This window comes from Dioscorea cayenensis, chromosome 5, assembly GCF_009730915.1.
Source record: "Dioscorea cayenensis subsp. rotundata cultivar TDr96_F1 chromosome 5, TDr96_F1_v2_PseudoChromosome.rev07_lg8_w22 25.fasta, whole genome shotgun sequence".
Taxonomy (NCBI): domain Eukaryota; kingdom Viridiplantae; phylum Streptophyta; class Magnoliopsida; order Dioscoreales; family Dioscoreaceae; genus Dioscorea; species Dioscorea cayenensis.
In genome coordinates, this window is record NC_052475.1 from 24,498,915 (window position 1) to 24,524,430 (window position 25,516).

Genomic DNA, 25,516 nt, shown 5'->3' on the forward strand with positions numbered 1-25,516 from the left:
GATTTATAGTTACTCCTCCCTTTCCCTCTGTTTCTCTTAACTAAGCCAAGAATGAGTCTTTCCTTATCTTCTTGAGCTTCTCTTTGGGTTTAGTTTGGCTTTTATTAGTAAGTTGTTATTGCTACTGTCTCATTATTTCATTATGTTTCTTTCTTAGTCAGGTCAGTTCAGGTGGTATTGTTTAGAGCATAGATTTTTATGGCTTTTGAACATGTTTGGTTTTTTTGTATTTTTTTGTATGGCAAATGATTGTGTTGATTTCTTGAAGGTATTTGGATAGTAGCTTTATTAAAAATTTAAGCTTTAAGAGGGGGTCTAAAAATTGGATTAAATTTTGACTATGATTTACTAATTATATTTATAGCTGTCACATTGATATTGTCAAGTTCTGAAGTTCAAGGAAGAAGATGTGTGTCTCTTCAGCTTCCTAATTGGGTTTCTTCTAATTACAATTCTAATCTGTTTATTTTTAACTGGTTAATGGGGATTGGAAATTCTTGATATTTATTAGATTTCAGTTCTTGATGGTTTCTGTGATAATTTGTGAGGAGTTTTGTTTTTTATTTTTTTTTTCAGAAGGAATTTAGTAAAGAAAAAGATTGATGAAAGAATTTGAAGTTCTATTTGTGTTGTTTTTTTTTTTTGTTTAATGAAAATATATATACATGTATATATGTAGAGAATGAGCTGTAGGAATTAAATCGTCTCTGTTTGTTTTCATGAGTCATGCTGCGGCGAGATACAATGGTTAATGCCTTCACATCAGAATTAAGGCAGAAACAAACAACTCAATTGACTTGAGCTTGGCCCATTCTATTTGGTTTTCATTACCAGCTAATGTCCTCATTATCTCCTTAAACATTTTGAGTCAAAGTCTTACATGTTAGCCCAAGTTGGATTTTTTTTAATATAAATAAATGAATCACTAATTTATTAGAAAAAAATTATAAACAAAATACAGAAGGAAAAAAAAAAAATAGTGTTTGTCGTAAATTTTTCAATTAAAAAAAAAAAACACACACACTACGGCCGGGAGAAAAACCAAGACACAAACGGTTTAATTTTATGTTTCTATTAACATATTTTTTAAGTTAATTTGATACTGTCTATAAGCTATTTGTAAAATCTAAGAGCGGTTCTTATGCTAACTAGAATTAAAAATATATCAAGAAAAAAAGCATCTTAAGGTTGAACTTGACCGTGATTCACTTGGCTCTCTATATTGATCTTCAAGTTTAGAAGTTCACAGAAACAAGAAGAAAATGCAAGTCTCTTCTCTGAACATGAGAGGCCTCCTAATGGGCTTCTTGTCATCATCATTCTCATCTCTGTTCATCTTCAAGTGGTTCACGGAGGTGAGAATTCTTGACATTGATAAAATTTCAAGTTTGATAATTTCGTTGATAATTTTTTTTTGATAATTTTTGAGATTTTTTTTGGTTCGTTTTTTGAAGGAGGAAGGGGGTTTGACCATATGCGTCACCGTCTATGCTTCACCATCTTCGGACAGTTTTGGTGCTTACCAGGGGAGCGGAACTCAAGCAAAGATAATTTGAGGTTCCAAGTCTGCTTATATATCTATGGTGTTACCCATTAATGAAATTTGGAGAATTTGAAGTTCATATATCTTTAATAAAATAAAAAAAGCATTAGGAGTAAAAGGTTTAAAGACTTGTATATTTCACTGTTCATACTTATGTATGAAATGAAATGTTTATTTCTTCAGAAATGAAACCACAAGCATTCAGAATTTGGAGATTGTTTCTGTGTAAAATCAACAATAATACCCTTGGTATTTTGAAATTTCTCTTGCTCTTAAACCTATTTTGCAGCTTGATTATGATAACTTTCAAATTTCTGAATTGCTTGTTGACATTCATTGGAATATATCCAGATTGCAATCTATTTTTGGTAATCATATTTGAGCAGAGAAATCGCTCGGTCTCGTTCTCCAAATTTAAGGGTACTAAAATTTCGGCAATGATATATTTTTTTTTAATTATAGAAAAGATTCTGGTGGTTACTGAGAAGGCTGGGGTAAGGTCTGGCGTCTTAAAGTTGCCCCTCGTGTTAAACATTTTTTGTGGTTATTGTTTCATAATGCTGTTAAGACTAATGAGTATCTCTATCATTTGAATTTGGGCCCGCAAACTATGTGTATGTTTTGCAATTTGATTATTGAGACTGTGGAGCATTTATTTCTTAATTGTCATAAGTCTCAACAAATTTGGAGCTTCTCAAGCTCGGCTATCAGGAAAACTATTAATCTGTCTGATGGGGTCTCTTCGGGCCTTTGGTTGAATCAAGAGTTATATGGTAATGACTTTCATACTCAGTTAGTGATAGCAGCTACTTTGTGGTTTATTTGGAAAGCAAGCAACAAAATTTTCAAACTTGAGGATTTAAATTGTCAGTTGGTTTCTAATAGGGCAATTAGGCATATCAGGGAGTATTTCTTTGTCTCTTCTCCGCTTTGGAGGAGCAACTTTATTATGAATAATTTCACAATTACTGACAGTCCTATTTTGCTTACTGCTTCTGTTCATTCTCCAGACCTTTCCATTGCAGGTCTTGGATTTATAGTTTCATATCACAATTCCAAAATGCTTTATGCTGGTTGCTGTGGTTGCCCTGCGATCTCTGTCGAGGATGCAGCAGACAAAGCACTCTGTTTTGCTTTGCACGAAATGATCAACTAGAATCTGAACATCAATGTCAAGACCATTCTGTCACTCAGTGCAAAACTAATAAAGGCAATTCAACAAGGATCATATTCAGAAGCCTAGAGATTGAACCTGCAGATTCAAGTCATCAAAGGTCTCCCTGCTGAGATAGGTATCTCCTCCTTGCATTCTATCCCACCGAGCTGGAATCGGGCCCCCTCTTCTTTAGCTATTCATGGCCTTAATCACCATGAAGTGTCCCTGTTTCACCATGGCAGGGAGCTCCCAAAATGGCTGAAGAAAAATCTCAGAAACTTTGGCTTTGCTTGCCAAGTGTTTTTTTCGTTGTTTAGTTAGTGTGGTTTGGTTTCTTACATTTTTCTATTAGTGATTTATTTGTAATATTGACTGTTTGTAGACTGTTTATTTTGTTATTAATAAAATAGTTCTATGACCTAGAGCTTTCCCTAAATAAATAAATAATAATAATAATAATAATAATAATAATAATAATCTTTATGTGAGATCTACTTAAAATAAATTTCAGTGGCTTATACTAACTTCTCTGAATCATTAAATGATTTAACTATTATTGGTTTTGAGAAAAAAAAAAGTGAAAAAAATCAAAGCTACCCAATTCTTCCACATTGCCAGGGTGTAATACCCTGAACCTTTACATATCTGTTGGAAAATATATTCAGGAGATACTACAGTTGGAGTAGAAATTTTCTACGAGTAATCTTGCTGAGAAACCCCAAGTGGGACGAAGCAAAGGGACTTAAGTGTAAAAGTTTTTAAAAGATTTTTGGGTTAAAAGAGTAATAGAAAAAGGATTGATATAAAATATTTCTGAAACCAAGGACTGAAAGGTAAGGCGGTAGGGACCTTTTTGAAATATTGTGTTATACATCAGGGACCATTTGATAGTTTCCAAGGACCTTTTTGAGAATACTATTTCATAATTCAGGGACCATTTGTGAGTTTTGCAGGGGACTGACTTGTAAGAAGTTAAGTTTTGAGGGACTAAATGTAAATTTTTGGCTGAAAACTTCATTGGGAGAAAAAAATCTAGACTCTTGAGTGTTCATCTTCTTCATCTCCTTCCTCATTCTTTTCCCTGCTACGATGAAACCGTGAGTTAAAAACAAAGAAAAGAAAAAAATGGGAGTGATGGAGCTTTTATGCTGATGGAGGGAGAATAGGATGAAGTATTGTTTGGTAAAGTATTGTGATGATTTATTTATTGAGTATACTTGAATGTATGTGTGTGTGTATTTGGTGGATTTGATGAAGAAAAAAATGATTTATTTGGGTTGAAAAAAAGCATGTTTAATTATTGTAGATGATGAGTGTATGAAATTGTTTTGAGAAAACCCCAGTATTCGAGTTGAAAAATCGCTTGAAATGGAGATGAGGGTTCTGGAATTCTGTAGCAATTCTCATGTAGCACCCGAGATTAGGGTTTGGTTTGATTAATTAAGTTGATGATGATGATGATTAAGGTGTTAATGAAGATGGTTGAATTGATTTGTTGGGTTTAACCAAATTGATTTGGTTGGATCAAACCAAAGTTGAAATGATTTGGTTGAGTTGAATTGATTTGGTTAAGTTAGGGCTGATCAAATCGAGTTGAGATAGTTTGGGTTTGGGTTCGAGTTGATTTGGGCTAGGGTTTTGGGGTGAACCAAGTTGGTTCAATGGATTTTGAATAAGAATTGAGTTGGTTCAAAGCTGGTTCAGTGAAATTAAGTTTGGTTCGATCAGCAATTAAGATTGGTTCGATTGATTCAGCAGTGTTTAGCCTAAACTGAGTTTGTTTAAATACAATTGAAAGCCGATTGGATTATGCAAGTCGGATTTTAACCGATTGGAGTGAGTGGGTCGATAAAGAGTCTATTATTATTTTTTGTATTTTTCTTTTGAGTTTTAAATATGTTATTTATTTTTTTATTATATTATTACATTAGGGTGTTATTCGATCTTGGGAGGGAGTTTCGGTCTAGGAAGGAACCCAAGGACACAGGGTGAGTTGAGTAGTGGCTATTATTTTTAAATAATTGATTAATTATTATTATTTTTGAAATAATTATTTAATAGCTAGTATTTTGAAAATAATTGTTTAAGTATTTCTTTTTTATCATGTTTAATTGGCGTATAATGTTGCAGTATATTTACTTGCTCGTTGATGTTCCCCGACAATCGTATTGATACATCGGGTTTTCAGTATAATTATACGTGATTTGTGAATAGTGAAAATACATGTATATGTGATTTAATTATTCAATTCATGTATTTATTTCTATGGTTATATATGTTTTGATTTAGAATGATTTGTGAAATCATGTGAGCATTTTTAAAATGTTTTTTACCAACAATATTTGTGGAATTGGTTTTCATTCCCCGGAATAGGAATGGTATCATGGATCTGGATTTTTCTTGGTTTTACGCATTGTTATACTTTTTGACATTGGCTTTGTGGAAATGATGTTTATTTTCAGTGATGTGAATGCTTGTCCTGGATAAGGACCATGTGATGTGATTTATCTGATCAGTATTATTGCTACATTTACATGTTGGTTTGGATGGTGACGGCGGGCTAAGGCCCGACTACTGCGATGAGTGGGTCCCCACGTGCCAGCCCTTTAGAGGTGGCGTGGTGGACACGAGTGTTGATTTGTCCGGATCGGTGGGAGCGTAGAGCCCTGATTGGATTATACATCGGGATCCCAGAGTCAGCACATGGGACCGATGGGCCAACGTCGAGGTTATGAAGACCTTGGCGGCTCCCAAACCCTAGTCGCGACGGCGGCTAAGTGGGGAGAGTTTTCAGTCGTGGAAATGAGAATGGTTTTTATATTACTTGCTATTTTTGGGTTGTGATGAGAGCGAGCCCATTGTCGCTTCTTGAGGAGGCGAGTCTCTCACAACAATTTGGATTTTCTTAGAAAATTGATTTGATATTGATTTGTGATGAATTTATGTTTCAAAAGTTCTTTAAAAATGTATTTTTGCTAGAATTACAGTATTTTTGGAAAAGTTGGAAAAATTATTTGAAAAAGTTGGTATTTATATACTTTATATATCATCGTATTTGAGTATTTGAAATTATTAAGCCACTACTCGAATAACCGAATGTCTTTAGAATCTGCAGGGAGCAAGACCCTAGATTGCTCGTTCAAGTTTAGAGCTAGTCGGGGTTAAGTCCAAAGACTGCGATGGGTCCCATACTTTTCTTTATATTTGTTGGTATCGTGATCTTAGTAGCGGTTGATCCTCAAATTTGAGTTATTATATTTGTTGTATTTACGTATTTGAATCCTGCAGATTGGTGTAAAGTTAGTAAATTGTAATTTGTAAGTCTGATTGTTTCTGAGAGGTGTCAGGTTTCCAGTTAAAAAGAAATTTTTAACTGATGGGTGCCACATTTACCTCGGTAGAAGGGGTGGGTGTGACACAGGGAATCCAACATTTCTGGCGATTCAGATCCTAATCCTGCTCTAGAGTAGAGTTCTCACCGTCAGCTCTGCTGACTTGCACTCCCATGTTGGTGCTTTCGCTTTTCATACTGCTTTTATCTTCTCGCTCTTTGTTTTTCCTTATTATGTATCTTGTAAAGACTTGTCTTGCACCTCTCGGTGAGAATTTCATGCATTCTCTCTCTATCTATACTGTATTTTTTCGCAGTGTTTTATTTTCAATAAATTTGTACTTTTATCCACTTTATAAAACAAAAAATCTTCCGCATTGCGCAAGTCAAAGAACAGCCTACAAAACCATGTTCCAGTTTGGCTCTTCCACATTGATGTACTCTTTAACTCTTTCATGACCATACAACTGTAAGACCATGGCTATATCTAAATGCCAACTGACCACATGTTATTCATATCTCAGCATTAAAGTACTTCAATATATTTTAGATACAGTTTCAAATTACTTTCCTTCAGAACTGTTCAAAATAGAAATTAGTTCCCGGTCACTTCAAAAAAGATCTTTATTTAATTAGTAAACTGATTCTTTGTGGTCAAACATTGCTTTTCAATTCCACAATGTAAGGCGTTTCTTCAACCTCATCCACACAAGTCCACAAATAATATGAAGCAGGTTTCATTAAAAAGTCTAATGCAGAGAATTAGGAATTGTCTAGAATTAATTGCAGTTGGTAGATAGGCGTTCTTTTCTTGGTTCAATTTTACAATTAACAATAACAAACACAACAGCCAACTTAATTAAACATGATTGTATCTATAGACTAATTGAATTAATGAGAGCAATGAAATTAATATTATCTACCATTTTCCTTCTTATATAATCTGGAGACCAATCTTCTTCTTTCCTATATTAGAGCAACCAACTTATACAAGACTCACAACCATTTATAAATTTGATAATTATATATGTAGACAGTTGACAATGTCTATTGTACATATTTCATGATCAAGATAAAATAAAACCACTCAAATTTCTTCTTGACTCATTCAAGCAATCAGTTAAACATGGCAGAGATAATCTTAATATAATAATGTTAGCGAGTGTTTGACCCAAGGCCTTTATTTACAACACAAGAATGAAGGTGATCATCATTGGACAAAGATGAAGTTCTCTTCTCTCATTCAGTCTCTCCTTCTCATGTTTATCTTGTTGTGCTTCCTCATCCTTGAGTTCCAAGTAGCCAATGGAGGTCTAATTCATTCTTATATATTTTGGTAAGAGTTTTGACATCTTATCACATGTAATGGTTTCTAAAATCCTGAAAAATGTCTGCAGGTAGGATGGAGAGGATACTGGGTGGTCGCATTGGGGAACAGCCTCCTTCTCCTCAGGGAAAAGATGGAATACATAACAACGACTGAGAGCTGTTTAGTATGATTCAAATTCATGCAACCTGATCCCTTAACAAAAAGAAAGAGTTATATGTTTAAATGACAATTCCAAATTGCAGCTTGTTATTTTTGATCCATTTTGTTGATAGCTGAGTAATTTGCTCTGTTCTATTGACCAGATCATTGTTTTTTATCAACCTTTTATAAATAAATAAATAAATAAATAAATCAAAATAATATGCTCTGTTTTTAATCTAACTTGCCGGGAGAAAATCTTTCTCTTGAAATTTAATCCTTGAAATCTTGTACTTGATATTGGAAACTCAGAGAGAATTCTTTGTGAATTATGCATGGTATTATAATTCAAGTGCTTGCAACCTGATCTCTGAAGTACAGCAGCGATTATCTCTTTTTTAAGCTATTAAGCTATTTTCTGCTCATGTTATATTTTTCTTAAATGATATGATTTATCTGGAGGAGCAGCGGCCAAGTTGACCGCATGAAGGATGGCATTCTTTTTGAGTGGTTATATCTTATTGTCTCTGTATTTGGACCGATATGCCGTTCTTTTTATTCTCTTGTAATGTAATTTTTTTTATTTTATTTCATATTTTTTTATAAAAGTGACAAATATTATACTATAAAAGATTGTCAGAAAGATATACAATTATGATGATTTACTAATTATGTTGGCTTAACAAATCCTATGGATTTACGATGTGAGGTGAGTTAATACACATGATAATGACGCTCTGCTCCAAACATCCAAAATAATATATCCATAAGTACAACTCCACAATAGTAAATCTCCAGTTTGTAACCTTGAAAAAGTAAAAAATATGACATTTTTTTTAAAATGATCTAATGAACAGTGGAAAATTATAGTACTTTTACAGTATTTTTGGATGCAACCCATGGATTTAATTTTGCGTCACTCATCCCATTCAAGTGATTTACCACGGGACAATTTAATGATGGTCAATGTATTTATCCTTTTATCTAATGCATGAGATTTGTTGTTAATATAAAAAATAATTAATTTATTTTAACAAAATGTGATGAAAAATCGCATCAATGATAAGTTAATATATATATACATAATTGACTTAGAAGTCATCATAGACTTAATTTGCAAGGAACACTTATGTGCGAAAATGAAGTGAGAAAATGGCTTAAGTGGTCACCTGGTTTGGCTGACTAGAAGTCATCAGACGTAATTTTTGATGGGACGATTAATGCATTAGCCATTGCCACACAAGTACCAATCATCACTTGCAGAAAGGCAAATTTCCTAGAAACCTCAGTAATGACCGACTCTTTATCTGTTGCGTGTGGAAAAAACACGGTATTAGTGGGACAATTCATTCAACACTCAGTATCAATATCACAATATCTACCAATGGTATAATGAATAGGTATTGCAAAAACAATATATAACTAATCTTATATGAATAAAATAAAAGACATTAATTTAATGTGATTCTATTAAAAACAAGCCTACATCCACGGGAGAACAATGCGCTTTACTATATCATGAAAAATAATAAGAGTACCAGAATAAAAAAAAAAAGGCATAAAACTATAAGAGGGTTACCAAGCTTTAAAAACTAGACTTACCTCAAAATCTCTAAGTTTGGGGGTATTTGATGAGTATAATTTGCACTTAATATATAGACATTCTTTAACTCATAATGAATTAAATTTGAATTATTTTAAACCAATTTTACTCCTAATTTTAGTATTATTGCATTGTAGGAAAGAAAGAGAATGATTCGAACGAAGAACATGTAAAGGCATAAGATTGGAGAAAGAAGAGCAAAGTTTCAACAAAGAGGGAACAAGCAAAACAGAAAATCTAGCACCTAGGCGCTAGCATGCAGCGCTTAGGCGCTACAACATTAAGAGGTGCAAAACAGAAATATAGCGCCTAGGCGCTACAGTCTTTGGCGCCTAGGCGCTACCCCGATTTTTTATGTTATAAAAGAGGATAGGGTTGAGACGAAAAGAGGAGGAGGAATTTCGGAGATCAAGAGACTGGGAGCGAAGATTCGGCGCGGATTCATTGTCAGGCTTTAGTTTTTAGTTTTTCCTTGATTATTTGATTATGAACCTTATTTATATGTCGAACTTTGCAATTATTATGTTCTAAATACTTTTTCTAGGGCTGCGATGTAGCCAGACTATGAAATCCTAGATTCATCTTTGTTCAATTTAATTGATGCTTGTTTCAAGACTATGTTGGATATTTTAATCTATGCTTAATGCTTGTGATTGCTTGATCACCAATTGCATGATTATTAATTTGATTTGAGACCGAGAGGTGATAATTGAATTAGGTCTTAGTTGAAATATTATACAATCATCATAAGATAGAGATATTTATGAGGTTGTATGCATCATTATAAATTTCTAGAGCTTAATGAGTTCCATAGGTTCACAGTTATCTCAGAGATGATGTTAACTTATCTAGTGGAATATGCTATTGATGCTTGAGAAAGATCAATATGTAATTTAGGAAAATTTGATGACAACATAAGAAACAAACATTGATTGATTGAATTAGATGATCTAGGTGGAATTAGTCTAGGTGAACTCGGAAACCCTAGAATATCCTTGACATTGATTTCTCCTTAGCTCTTTCTCTCTCTCTCTAGTCCTTGAATTAGATTTCCTAAATTAAACCTCTTCAATTTCATTAATCAAGTAGAATTAGGGTTAGTAATTTTGGTAATTAATAAACTCAATCCTCGTGGGAACGATACTCTCTTATCATTATATTACTTGTTTGAGATAGCGTATACTTGCGTTATATAAATCATAATCAACAAGTTTTCCTCATCTCTGGTGAGGATTTCAGTATGTTATTTACTTTTAGGGCCTGTTTGGGTACCACTAAATTCCATAGGAATGATGGTCATTCCTATGAAATTTAGTATTATGTAGGAAATTATAATAAGGGGTGTTTGGATACTATTTTGATAGTATAAAATTACTATGGAATCATATGATTCCATAGTAATTTGTAAAAGAGGTGACCCCAAAATATTTTTTCCCTATACATTTCGGGCCAGAGTGTTCATTGGGAAATTATAAAACCTCCTTCTCCGCTTAGGCCTTCTTGTCCACCTTGAGCTGTGTCGACCTTCTCTCCATCTCGCTCGTCCACTCCGATCCGCTCTGCCCTTTTCTCCATCTCTCTCATCCACCCCGATCTATGGTGGTGACCTTCTCTCCATCTCTTTTGCCCACCCCGATTCGCGCCTGCGGCCATCTCTCCATCTCTCTCGTCCAGCCCGAACCCCTCCACCCATTCTGTCCATATCTCTCGTCCATCCCCGATCTGTGGTGGCGACCTTCTCTCCATCTCTTTCGCCCACCCCGATCCTCGCCGGTGGCCTTCTCTCCATCTCTCTTGTCCAGCATGATCCCCTCCACCATTCTGTCCATCTCTCTCATCTTCTGTCCATCTCTCTCGTCCGCCGGCCTTCCAGCCTAATCCGCTCTGGCCTTCTCTCTCGGTTTCAATGTCGCCAGCTTCACGATCACCTTACTTCTTTACCATTCCTCCAGGCCTCTTTTCTATTCATGATTAGATCTCCATTTTATGTTGATATTCGCAAGAAAGAGTTTTGACGTGGATTGGCAAGAAAGAGTTTGAAAATGGTTATTTTTCTTCTGTGGATGAAATGATGTCTGGTTTGATTTGCATATTGTTCGTTGTTGTGCTACTTTTCTATTAGCATCCAAAGCTGAAAATCTAAAGTCATAAGATCAAGGAAATGGATAATTAGGCTAGTTTTAGTATTCTGTTTCATCTTGAATGTTGAAAGACCCAAAATTGTTTGATGCTTGGTTTATCAGTGTTTTTCTTACTTCATCATCTTCTGATCCTTAGTTTATCATTGTTTTCAATACTCGTGTAATTGTATGTTTTCTTTGGATTGGGTTTATACTATCCTTTGTATGTTTTCAATACTCATGTAATGGTCGTCCTTATGGTCGTTGAAGGTCTCAAATTAATTAGCTGGAGACACTGGAGAGTGTAAAAAAAATGAAAGCATTTCAATGCACAGTAATATGTGTTCCTTAGAGACCTGTATGGTGGGTGTGTGATGTTGCATCATCTTATTTAATTAAATGAATGTGTTTGCATATTTCCTTATTGCTAACATTCTTATATTCCTACATAGATTGCAATGCCTATAATATATGATATTCTGTCCTGCCGGATGTGTCCTTGGAGAAATAATTTGTTCTTTTATAGCAACAAGAGGTGTAGTTTAAAGTTGATACAACTTTATATTTTTATCAAGTGGCAGGTTGTCACAGTTGAAAAGAAAATATCATATGCCCAAATGTAGTAACACTTTCTTGCTTGCTAAAATCAATTAAGATTGATGTGCTGCAATTTAGTAGTCCAAATTCAGGAAACTTTCATTCTTCTTGGCCAACCCTGCACTATAGACAAGGGTAATGGTATGATGAATGTTTGTTTTAGAGTGTTGGTTGGGTAATGAATGGTGTAAGATGATGCAAAATCACATTAACCCCATTAGTGTGCTATCTGTGATCTATTTTGTGTATTCTTTCTCCATTATAAAATGTTGGTTTAGGAAGCAAAGATTGATAATGGTACATAAAATTTTCATTTTGCCAGCATGACTTATAAATCTTTTGATAGTTGATGCACGAAAGTTGATCTCATCGAATTCCTATGGAAAAAAATTTCTATGCACATCCAAACACCATTATGTAGGAATTTTTCCCATAATAAATTCCACCGGAATCATATTTGAATTCTATGTAATAAAATTCCTATGGAAAAATTTATTATGCATCCAAACAGGCTCTTAGCCTTTTTCTTGTCACGACTTTTCTACTCAGTACCTCTCTCTTCTTTTTTTAATAAATTGGTGGTTTATCCACTTTATTCAAAACAAACTAACAAACACCTTCTCTTTTTCTCTAAAACTTACTTTGTTGTGTGTAACATTGTAAGAGGATTTTTTTGTATCGTAAAAGGGTTTAGCATTCACCTTTGACACACGTTATAATTAAGGGGCTAATTCTCTTTTTAGGAAAGTATTTTTCTGCCTAGAATCCTATTTTGGATCCATTTTGTTGATAGCTGAATAATTTGCTCTGTTCTATTGCCAGATCATTGGTTTTTATCAACCTTTTAAAAATAAATATATAAATCAAAATAATATGCTCCGTTTGGAATCTAACTCGCTGGCAGAAAATCTCTCTTATAATTTAATCCTTGATGCCTTGTACTTGGCAATAGAAACACAGAATTCTTTGTGAATTATGCAAAGTATTATAATTCAAGTGCTTGCAACCTGATCTCTGAAGTAAAGCAGCGATTAATTATAACCAAACTCTTTTTAAGCTATTAATATAACAAGCAACACAATAAAGCAAATGAACTTTTATCTTCAACGAAAATGAGGCTGTGGCGAATGACTTTTGTAATTAGTGGGTCTTGCTTTATGTCCCCAACCTTGTATTTTGTATTTCAGGAGCTATACTGATGATCGACTTTGCTATTATCTTTTACTTTACTCTTTGCTTGTGTTAGATTATGATATTTCCGGGAGGTGCAGGAGCCAAGTGGCATGAGGGATTATGTTCTTTTTTGACTAGTTACGTCCTATTGGCTTTGTATTTGGACTTACATGTGGTTTTATTTTTTTAACTCTTTTACAATGTTTTTATTTATTATTTATTTTTTTAAATAAATAAGTCACTCACCTTAAACAATATTGTGAGAGTTAGTTAATTCTTTAATGTCTCACTTGGTAAAGTAAAGAGTTACAGTCCTTCTAATGGGAAGGTGGTTAACTACACATGAACGTTATATATTTTTATAAAAAAATAATTTATGATGAGAAAGTTAAGTCAATTGATAAATCAATTGGATAACCCAATGGTATGATACCAAAGTGTAAAAGGGGGTCATTGGTTCAAATCCCTCCCCAGACAGTATTGTTTTTCGTACTATTCATATATTGTTCACTCATGATTCTTATATTATTCTTATACTGTACATCCAGTTCTACTACTGTTTGGTACTATTTATATTCATAAAAAATGCATTTATCGTCTATTATTAAAAATAAAAGTTTACTTAAAAAAATCATCAGATATTTAAATTTGAAAGCAATCCTAGATTATGTGAACAAAATGCACTGAGAAAATGCCATCAAGTGGTCATTTAGTACGCGTGACTTGGTAGTCATCAGACATAATTTTCAATGGGTCAATTGCAATATTAGCCACTTGTTTATATAAAAAAAAGATAATAAATAAATTAAATGTATTTCCTAATTTAAACAAAATATTCAAAATATTCAAATCTCAAGACCAGCCTAGAGCACCGATCTCAAGGCAGTCTGAAATACACAAATCTCAGGATCAGCCGAGAGCACCGATCTCGAGGCGATCCAAAATATCCAAAATACACAAATCTCAGGACCAGTCGAGAGCACCGATCTCAAAATGGTCTAAAATACTCAAATCTCAGGATCAGCCGAGAGCACCGATCTCGAGGCGATCAGAAATATCCAAAATACACAAATCTTAAGACCAGCCTAGAACACCGACCTTAAGGCAGTCTGAAATACAAAAATCTCAGGATTGGCATGAAAGACTTCCTGAGATGCTATGGGCCTATCGTACCACATATAGGACCCCAACACAGTGCACACCATACTCTTTAGTATTTGGAACTGAAGCAGATCCCTACCTTGGAAATTCAAATACCCTCATTAAGGATGGCGTTGCAGAATGAAATATCAAATGAGGATAATGTTCGACTTCGCCTAGATGAGTTAGACTCTCTTGATGAAAAAAGGATAGAAGTACAGCAAAATCTTGAAGTTTACAAAGCAAAAATGTCTCAAGCATATAATAAGCTGGCCAGGTTTCGTACATTTACGAAAGGAGAAATGGTTCTTGTCCTCAGAAGACCTATCATCACCAACAAGCGGGCTGGGGGCAAATTCAAAGCAAATTGGGAAGGTCCGTATGTCATGGAGATTGTCTATGAAGGAGGTGCATACCAACTTATTGATGACAAAGGAGAAAGACCCATGCCACCTATTAACGGTCGTTTTCTAAAGAAGTACTATGTATAATGTAGAATGTTCGTCTATGACGGAACGTCTGGTCCCTTAAAATAAAATAAAAAAAAAGAGGTAGACCGGTCATGTACGATTATGCGTACTTCCTGAGGCAAACATTAATATTTATGTACTTTTGTCTATAATGAAATACACGCCATGTTATCTTAAAGTTTCATTTTCATGAATCAAAAATATGTTCGGCTATGACATATAAAAAGTTTTGAAGTTCCTACTTCTCTCACTCAATCTCACTAAAATTTCTTCGTGAGAGAAGTATGAAGGGGGCATTTGTTTATATAAAAAAATGATAATAAATAAATTAAATGTCTTTCCTAATTTAAACAAAATATCCAAAATACACAAATCTCAAGACCAGCCTGGAGCACCGACCTCAAGGCAGTCTGAAATACACAAATCTCAGGATCAGCCAAGAGCACCGATCCCGAGGCGATCCAAAATACACAAATCTCAGGACCAGTCGAGAGCACCGATCTCGAGGCGATCCAAAATATCCAAAATGCACAAATCTCTCAATATCAGCCACAAATTTCAGGACTAGTCGAGGGGACAAATCTCTAGGTGATATAAATCCCAAAATCAATCATGAATACAAATCACGAGGCAAACATATATATATATATATAAATAATAATAAAATAAAAGAGATAAAATAAAATGAAATAAAAATAAATCAAATCGTATAAAATATATATAAATTAAAAAAAATAAATTAGCTCAAAAAAAAGATATATATATATATATATATAATTAAAATAAATAACATCCGATAATATATTAATTAATTAATTAATAAATAAGTAAATAGATAAATATATCAAATCAAATCAAAATTAAATTAGATAAAGATAATATATAATAAAATAATATAAATGAAATCAGATAAAAAAATAATAAATAATAAATAATAAAATAATAATAATAATAATAATTTAAATTAAAATGAAATAAATCAAATAAAGTGATAAAGAAATAATATATATATATAATAAAATATACATAAGAGATAAATAAATAAATAAAAATAATAATAAATAAATAAAAATAGTAAAAAAAAAAAATTCAAATACTATATATATAATAAAATAAATAAAATAAATCTAATTAGTGAAACATATAAATATATATATATATATAATATAATATTACAAAATAAAATATAAATATATATATTAAATAATTTTCTTAACATATATATATATATATAATAATATATCATAATAATATACAATATATAATATAATGATAAATATATTAAAATTCTCCGTGTTGCATCGTGGCCCCCCACGATCAGCCCGTTGTCTTCACAACCACCCATCATCCTCACGATCGTCCCACGTCCGCATACCGACCAGGCCTTTATAAAAGGACGGAGAGAAGAAAGAAAGAAGAAGAAGAAGAAGGAGGCGAAGAAAGAAGAAGAAGAAGGAGGCGAAGAAAGAAAGAAGACGAAGGAGAGGGAAGGAAAATCTGAAGAAGACGAAGAAGTCAAAGCATGAAGAAGAGCTTGAGAAGCCAGCGACCACGCAGCAACAGAGGATACCCCAGCGTCGCCATCTAAAGTCGTATTCATCTGAAATGTTTCTCTGCTCGGCGTCGACGAGAAGAGCGATACCATCCTCTGAATTTTATCTGTGCTTGTATTTCAAGATGAAGGACTCCCTTACTATAATCAAGAACATTGTGACCTATGCAAAGAACAACAAGTACGCAGTCTAATCAAAGACAATCTTGCCATCTCCAGAAGCTTCATCAAATCAAAAGCCTTTCTTTGCTTCGTTGTCCTGCTAAAAAAATATGGATAGAAGAGGTGTGTAACGCCGGTGGCGGAGGAGATGATCGCGGAGCTGGAGAGGAATGGAGTGAGTTTCACTGGGGCGGTGAGGTCGAAGACGAAAAAGGTGGGGAAACCGATGGTGGCATCGATGAGGATTGACATTCCGATGACAACGCCGAGCCAGATGATATCGGTGGTGACATCGGTGAGGATCTGATCAATGGGCATGCAAAGGCCGGAAGAAGATCCAGTGTGCCGAGAAGATGATCAGAGGAGCGTTTGTGGAGCTGTACAAGGGTTTAGGGCTACTCAAAACATTCAGCTCTTTGAATCTGGTGACATTGGGGCATCTCCCCATAGTTCAAGTCATCCTCCTGAGAAAGAAGGCCAGAATGACAATACTCGCTGGGCACGAGGGCCAATGGTTGAATTCATGGATGGAGTTCGACTATTCCAGTAGACAATGATTCTACTGTTGCTTATGAGGAAAACAATAGGCTCGGAGCAAGATCGGAGGTAGTCGAATCAAATATTTCACAGACTTTAAACTTGAAGCAAGTTCGTTACAAGCGCTCACATATGAATTTGTTGTGGAAACTCAAAAACACTAACTCATCGACCACTACTGAGCTCACTCGGAGAAAGAATGGCTGCAGAAGTCGACAAATTGAAGTCCGAGTGCTTGAAGCTCAAAGGTGAGGAAACTTGAAGCTGCACCTAGGGTTACTCTGCAAGATCGACAACTCGTTGTCTCATGAATTTCGGATCAAATGGCTCCAAGAATTATTGCTCATTGAAGGTCAAGTCAAGGAAATTCAAAAAGGCTTGCCTTGGTTACCATGAAAGCGAGTTTAATTTTTTTTTTTTATTTTGAAGTTCTCAACCGTCTTATGCAAAATCTTAAGCAAGGTATGATGGAGGCCATTTCGCTTAGATTGGTTGAAGACTTTCAGAATAATGGGATATCAGAGTCTACGTGCTTTGCAATCTGATTGCTCTATCCAATGTCAAACATTGGAAAGATCTTGTGGGTCTCATCATTCAGATGGCAGGTTATATAACTCAAGTGGTGGATCATCATCAATATATATATATATATATATAATGGGTTCTTTTTGAATGTTCCGGGATCTGTGCATGATACTTATGCTGAAGTTACTCAAGAGAGTGGTAGTACCATGCAGTAGCCGTCTAATACAATCATTACCCTCATATTCACATTTATTCATGTGAATTAATCAAACAGTGATAAATATTTTAAAGCTTGAAATCAAGATTGACATGCATGGTTTGGGATCAACTTTCATGTAAAAATAATGATAGTACTATTAAAAAAAAAGGTCTGTTATTTGGAGAAAGAAATGCAACCCAATATTATATAATCATGTATAAAGGGGGACCTATCACTTGCCATTGATGCAAGCATTGTTTGATTGTTTGAGGCTGTGAATTGAATTAAGAAACATGGGACCCACCACTGTCCATGTATGCATACATACTCACGTGATATCCATTGATGAAACCCTATGATCTCCAATATATATATATATATATTGAAATGAATAAAAACCATGCAATGGATCTATGGTATGCATGCATACTCACATATATAAAATGAAATAAATAAATAAATAAATGATGAAAAATGAGAACATGGGCTTATGCTATGCATGCACTCACGGGAATTAAATTTGTTTTAAAAGGGCCGAGCCCACCATGGAGAAATATATATGAGAATAGTTTATATATATATATATATATATATGAATGCATGCAAGCACGTAAATCCCCACCAAACCTTTGAAAAGCCTATTAATCAAAGAGTAAGAAAAGGAAGATGGATTTATGCATTGAGTGGTGATATGAGAATTTGACAGTTGGCTGCTTCTCACTAGTTGGAACATGCTTGTGAGTATCAAGAGCTCCATGTTCTTTCAGGAGGTTTCATGGGGAATCACAAGATACAACTAAAGTTTGAAGATTATCAATTTCAAAATATATGAGATCCAAGTAAAGGGTTACATTACACTCAAAAGCTTTAATAGATCTCTTGGCCGTTTTGGTCAGTCCAAAAGCATAGAGGACTGCAAGAAGATGATCAGGAGGCTTGATATTAATTAATGGAGATGGTGTTATAAGCTTTGAAGAGTTCAAGATTATGATGATTTAACAATCAATCAAGGAGATCACTTTAAGCAGTACATACATCATAGCTTTGTGCAATGATTTATTCATTACTGGAGTTGTTTAGTATTTTACCAGCTAGCTAGCTCTCCATAAAGATCAAGTACTAATGAAGTTTCAACCCAGCAAAGGATGATATAAACGACCTTGAAATAGCAAAAGTCAAAGCAATTGATGATGAAATTATGAGAATAAAATACCCATCCCGAAGCAGCTATACAAAAAAAAAAAATGTGTTCATTCTGAAGCAACAACAAGAATGCTCATCTTGTGGTGGTGGCAATTTTTATATATCTCAAGACAGCAACGCTGTGTGCAATGCAGTAACAAGGCATATACAGCAATATATAATATATATATAATATATATATATATACATACACATATATGTAACAGATATATAATTAAATTTATAATTCGCAGTTTTCTTGCCTTTACTTGTACTTGAGCCCTTAATCGGAGGTTCCTAAGATTTCAGTTTAGGGTAATTAATAATAGAGGCTTGCCTCTATTAGGAAAGGAAGAGCCTACACAAATAAAAATAAATAAAAGAAAATAACATTTGTGATTCGATATATCGTCTGGTGTCCTTTCACCGACACGACACTGGGGCGCGTATTTTCGATCCCACACCACTAAGTTACAAAAGTATCAATCAATCATCACTTTCTGGCATCTTGACTAATTAATTAGAAGGCAAAATTCCTATAGAAACTTCAGCAATGACTGACTCTTTATCTTGAAACAGGAACACACATACCGTTGGTTCAAATGTATTACGACAATTTTTTTCCTAGAAACTTCAGCAAAAAAATGACAGCTGGTGGATCATGATAGAATCATGACCATATAGCGCTAGCAAACAAGATGGATGTTTGGAAATTCCAAGTGCAACAACCATTAACAATAGTATTCGATCACCACATAAACTTTTAACATCCAACATGAAGTTTCATGTAGCACAAGGATTAGGAAGGAAATTTTTTATCCAAATTACATGGAATCATATGTATAAATATAGCAGCCATGTTTGACCATTCATAATTTGTAGAAAATTTGGATGAACGTCTCTTAGGAAATAAGTGCCCAGGGACTGAGTGGTTAGCCAGTGCAGGGTAGCTTAAAAATCAGTGTCGTTTATTATAATAAGTGTTCCTTCATCCTGGATGATACAGCCATGGCCTATGCTGCAGTAACTCTGCTTTCATTCTTCTTCATCTTCTCCCACATTCTTGCTTTTGTGCTCCACGTGACAGCTGAACGGTGTCCTTCTTCTTCTTGTGGAAATATCACCATTAAGCCCCCAGTGACTCTTAAAGACAGTCCTTCTAACTGCGTCAAACCTCGTCAACGGAAGTATGAACTCACCTGCGATAGCAGCAACCATGTCATTTTGAATCTATTCTCCTCTGATTATTATGTCACCGACATCTTGTACTTTGGATACTATTACTTTGAAATGAAGGTTATTGATGTTGGCATGGCAAACCACAGCTGCAGGCTTCCACTTCATTCTCTGCCAGCCAGCAAGTTTATGAGTCCTAATTTCCCTTATTACTTCCCATTATATAATGGTGACAAATGGGTTAGTTTTGTGAATTGCTCAAATGAGGTGAAGAACAACAACATGTACAAGCCTGTCCCTTGCTTTAAAAATACTGATAACAAGAGCTTCATCTACGTTATAGCCAGCAAAGAAGCATATAGAGTTGGTAACCTAGTCAGTTCCTGCAGCTTTCTTGCCATGACTGCCATGAGTTATGATGCTGCTACAAACGACTCAGGAACTGAAATATTTAAGCTTCTTGCCCAGGGGTTCACCCTTGGTGAGCCTGATTCTAGTCCCATGCCATTTTTATTAGAAATGTTTCTTGGCACTCTGGTAAATATAACCAGGCTTGTAATAGGTATGAATACAACATATTTGAGCATCATTTCACTGTTTCCTTTTACCAGTTCGTTAATATCTAGTCACATCGATATATATATATATATATATATTGAGAACGTTAGATAAATCACAAGTTCATAGAGAATGAGGAACTAAAATTTTCATTAATATCTACTCTCTGTTTGGCAGCACACACCCTGTTTGGAAGGTTTGTAGTTGCGCCTTTGATAATATGCGGGTTTTTGGCTTACAAGTTTCGCAAGATGATCGCATCTGTTGACAATGTAGAGAGGTTTTTGAGGATGCAAAAAGGTCTTGTACCAACTCGGTACTCCTACACCGACCTAATAGCATTGACTAGCTGTCACGCTGAACACGAACTTTTATGGACCCGAGACACGACAAACGGCCGTACACTCTGAGGCCGAAACCAAGTAGGCATCAAGGCCTCAAATCCGATCCAAAAGCAGAGCGAAAAATCAAAGCTCGAGTGGATTGCGACAATATAAACCTATTCAAATAAAACAAAGGCCCACAAAAAATGGACTTATTACAAGCTAAATAAAAGCGGCGATGGGCCCAACGATCCTTCTAAAGCTATCCGCCATCGACTCTACTCTTGATCCGAAAAAAATATCAACAAAATTTATGAGCACGGACTCGATGAAGCACCCACTAAAAAAATATTGGGATCATTTACACAAAAATCATGATTTATCAAAATGAGAAAATCGGAAACGGAATTATTTCAAAGTAAACAAAGATGTTAAAAGCGAGCATATAGGTCCCCCAAGCAACTATTGCCAAAACAAAATCACAAAATTCATATGTTTACCCTCGGTGACCCGAGACAAAATTTAACAAAAGTCATATTTTTACCCTCGGTGATCCCGAGCCAAAATTATCAAAGGCCGTTATTCTTCACCGACGGAAAGCGGTGGGAAACTATAGTTTCTAGAACAAAATACGTGTCGACATGGTCAGTGTTTAACCCCCAGTGACAGGGTTATTGCAAAGTTAATTGGGGACTAGTTTCTATGTCAAAATACGGCATACTCACAAAACGATGAACTAACAAAATTCAAAACAAGCAAAGTACAAGAATTTACAGTAACATGATCCCAATTTTGTCATATCAAAATACACCAGTTAATGGAATACAAACATGAACAGATAATAAATAAATAATTCAAACTATATATGTCAAAATAATCAGTAATTTTCTTTAAAAAATTCCAAAAGTTCACAAAACTTGAATTTTCAAGTATATACATATAATAGGATTTATATGTGGGATACTTACTTGATTAACGCCCAAAAATACTCCCAAACCTTACACCTTTGGCATGTCCTATATTTGGGAAGAGATCCTATTAGCTTTAAATAACAAAATCGAGGCTAACAAGCAATAGTATATATATATATATATAAAGATTTTTAGAAGGGTACAAATGCAAAAATTTCAAACTATTATTCTACACCCCAAATATTGATTATTGTTAGGGTACAATAGTAATTACCCACTCTAAGACCCAAACCAATAATTCCAACATGATCAATGAGTACTAAAACCCTCAAAACTTCACTCACACTTTTCCAAATCACAAATTTAAAAATTCTGGGAATAATAGACACCTAACACTATGACATAGCCGAAATTCACATAATTTAGAATACTACTCAATTTATAACATTCAATTGAATCTCCAAGTATTTCTGCAAACTTATAATTCAGACATATACTTTTAAAATATGCATATCTCTTAACCTACAACTCCAAACTTAATGAAATTTTACTGACAATCAGACAACTCAAAAATGAACGACTTTCTTATTTTTCACCTTATCTAATTCAATCTCCCTGATCATCGAAATTGGCCATGATTCTTCAAGTTTTGTACAGAAGTATCATCCGAGACAATTATACTAATAAGGCTATATCTCACGAACTACAGATGCATAAAATCTGAAAATTTGCAATTATTTAGATAACATAAAAATCTACAACTTTCATATTTTACTCTCCTTCAAATTCTTCCTCTAAGATCTTTAAAATTGGAGAGGGATTTCTGTTATTGTCAAAAAACGAAAATCTGAAACCTATCAAACTAAAACAACTAGCAATTCCTTTCACATGGCGAAAGATTGTATCTCAATCAACTATACTTCAAATTACATCAAACATATCATGCAAGATCTCATCCTTGAGATGTGATTTAATCCATAAAAACATCATGATCAAGATCCTAAGTGCACACATCAAAAGAGAAACAAAACTCCTTCAAACTACAAATTGGGAACAAACCCTAGAAACTCAACGGCTAAATCTAAAGTTTAAAGATGAATCACAAATAGGAACAAATTTTAGGGTTTCAAAAAGAAAGAAATCTAGAGTCAACCGGCATCAATAATAATTGCACAAAGCTTAAAGATCCTACCTTGAAAGAAGCAAAACAACTCTCGAGAAGAAGATCCACTTGTCCTTGCCGCCGGCACCACCATGAAATAAAGGAAAAGAGGGCTAGGGTTTTTTTTTTATATAAGAGATCGTGGCGGTGGAGCTGCAATCAGATCGTGATATTTGGTAACCGTAAGGATAAGAGCAAGGGTTTTAAAATCTTTTAAATCAATGGCTCTGATTGAAAAAGCTTGCATTGACGGCTAGGATCTAATTTAAGGGGTGGGGCTCACACTAGCCATTTTAAGGAGAAACTTGGGCATGGGGGATATGGTTCCGTTTTCAAAGGCCGACTCCCAGGGAACCACCTTCTTGCTATCAAAATGTTGGGGCACTCCAAGGCCAATGGTGAAGATTTCATCAATGAAGTCTCTACCATTGGTAGGATTCATCATGTCAATGTGGTGAGACTAATCGGTTTCTGCTCTGATGGTTCACATAGAGCCTTGGTATATGAGTACATGGCTAATGGTTCGCTAGATAAGTTCATATTCTCTTCCAACAATGGCTTGAACCATAGATTCTCCTTGGAGAAACTAACTGAGATTGCTTTAGGAATTGCCAGGGGGATTGACTATCTACATCAAGGATGTGATATGCAGATACTTCATTTTGATATTAAGCCTCATAATATTCTCCTAGATCATAATTTCATGCCAAAAATTTCTGATTTCGGCCTTGCAAAGCTATATCCAAGAGACTACAACTTTGTGACACTCAGTGTTGCACGAGGAACTATTGGATATATTGCTCTGGAGTTGATTTCAAGGAGTTTTGGTCTTATCTCCCACAAGTCTGATGTTTATAGTTACGGCATGTTACTCTTGGAAATGGTTGGAGGGAGAAAGAATGCAGATCAGAGAGCAGAAAAAACAAGCCAATTTTATTATCCATCATGGATTTTTGATAAACTCAATAATCCAATTTATCATGATGCCCAAGAAATTGACACTGGTGTTGCAAAGCTTGTAATCAGTGATGCTGAGAAGAAGTTATGCATGATAGGTTTGTGGTGCATTCAAATGAGGGCTTCTGATAGGCCTTCGATGAGCAAAGTAATAGAGATGCTTGAAGGTGATGTTGATGACCTGCAAATGCCACCCAAACCTTTCTTTTCTGATCCGAGTCTAGCTGTTTTAAGCCTGCCATGCTCCAACATCTCACAAGAAGAACTAAATACTAGTTCCGACAACATAGTTTGTTTAGTCTAAAAGCAGTGCATCTATTTAATTCCTCTGTTTTAATTAATTGCCAGTGAATGATACTAATAAAGGGAAATGATCTTAGCTTCAATATTGCAGCTTGCAATCTTTTGATTCATTTTGTTGAGATCTAAGTAATACAAATCTGATTCTCTGACAGAAATTCCATTCATTCCTTGTTATTGTAAATTAAATGATCAATCTCCACAGGACATAAGAAACCAAACAAGAAAATGCAGTGTTGTTTGGTATGATTCAAATCCATGCAACCTGATCACTTAACAAAAGCAACAATCATATGCTTAAATCACAATTCCAAATTGCTGCTTGTTATTTTTGAACCATTTTGTTCATAGCTGAGTAATATGCTCTGTCTATGTCTCAGACCATTGGTTTTTTTCATCCACCTTTTGTAAATAAACAAATAAATAAATAATATGCTCGTTGTTTGGAATTAATTTGCTGGCAAAAAATCTTTCCCCTATAATTCAATCCTTGATGTCTCATACATGTTATTTGAAACACAGGAGAGGCTTCTTTATGAATTATGCATAGTATAATTCAAACGCTTGCAACCTGATCTCTGAAGCACAGCAGCAACAATAACCAAACTCATTTTAAGCTATTAAAATAAGAAGCAACAAAAGAAGAAACTAAAATTTTAATCTTCAAAGAAATACTTACCATGAGGCTGCGGAGCATGACTTTTCCGATTAGTGGCTCTTGCTTTATGCCCCTAGCCCTGCGGAGTATGACCTTGTCTGATAGGTGTAACACCATGTGTGGGATCAGGAATAACCATGTTGAATCTTATCCTTGTATTTGGATTGAAATATAGGTCTTCTTATTCTCTTTCAATGCATTTATAATTTTTATTTAATGTACAAGGGGGTTTGTTTTTTAAATAAAGTTTGTAAGCTGGAAATTTATGAAATTTATTTATTTATATAAAAAATAATTTATTTATTTTATATAAAAAAAAATTTAGTTGACTTGAAAGTCACCGGAGATTTTATTTGAAAGTAACGCTAATATATGTGCAAAAATGAAATGAGAAAATGGCACGAGTACCAATCATCCTTGCCGGCATCTTAGACTAAGTAGATAGCCACTTGGCAATATTCATCTTGAATCGGTCTTTTCTTAATATTTCCTAACAAATTATTCTATTTTAATTAAAAACTTAGTTAAAATAAATTTACTACAGGACCAAATTATCATTCACTTCTTCTCAATCTAGGTGGGGTGAGGGAAAAAATTAATTTTTTATTAAATTGAATTTTAACTAAAATATAAAACAAATTGATTTTTTTAAAAAACTTTTTAGTAATTACACATTTTACAATTGTATGTAAATATGTTTTTAAAAAAATTGG

The 25,516-nt window shown here is 34.4% G+C and overlaps 1 protein-coding gene and 1 long non-coding RNA gene across 2 annotated transcripts; both read left to right on the plus strand.

Annotated features, from left to right (window-relative positions):
• Positions 1-324: 324 nt before the first annotated feature.
• LOC120262463 lies at positions 325-1,750 on the plus strand. The gene is made up of 2 exons (XR_005536780.1): positions 325-1,355; positions 1,455-1,750. It is a non-coding gene; the product is annotated as an uncharacterized LOC120262463 (long non-coding RNA).
• An 18,016-nt stretch (positions 1,751-19,766) lies between these two features.
• LOC120260155 (rust resistance kinase Lr10-like) lies at positions 19,767-24,149 on the plus strand. Its single transcript, XM_039267595.1, has 3 exons — positions 19,767-20,496; positions 20,670-20,836; positions 23,172-24,149. The coding sequence occupies exons 1-3, from the start codon at positions 19,767-19,769 to the stop codon at positions 24,147-24,149; spliced, it is 1,875 nt and encodes a 624-aa protein (XP_039123529.1).
• Positions 24,150-25,516: the final 1,367 nt, after the last annotated feature.

Bases quoted from the DNA above. Each gene is read 5' to 3' on its own strand.
- LOC120260155 (XM_039267595.1), top strand. From the start codon at position 19,767: ATGGCCTATGCTGCAGTAACTCTGCTTTCATTCTTCTTCATCTTCTCC. The intron at 20,497-20,669 runs GTATGAATACAA...TCTGTTTGGCAG, and splicing joins TATAACCAGGCTTGTAATAG to CACACACCCTGTTTGGAAGG. The intron at 20,837-23,171 runs ACTAGCTGTCAC...GGTGGGGCTCAC, and splicing joins ACACCGACCTAATAGCATTG to ACTAGCCATTTTAAGGAGAA.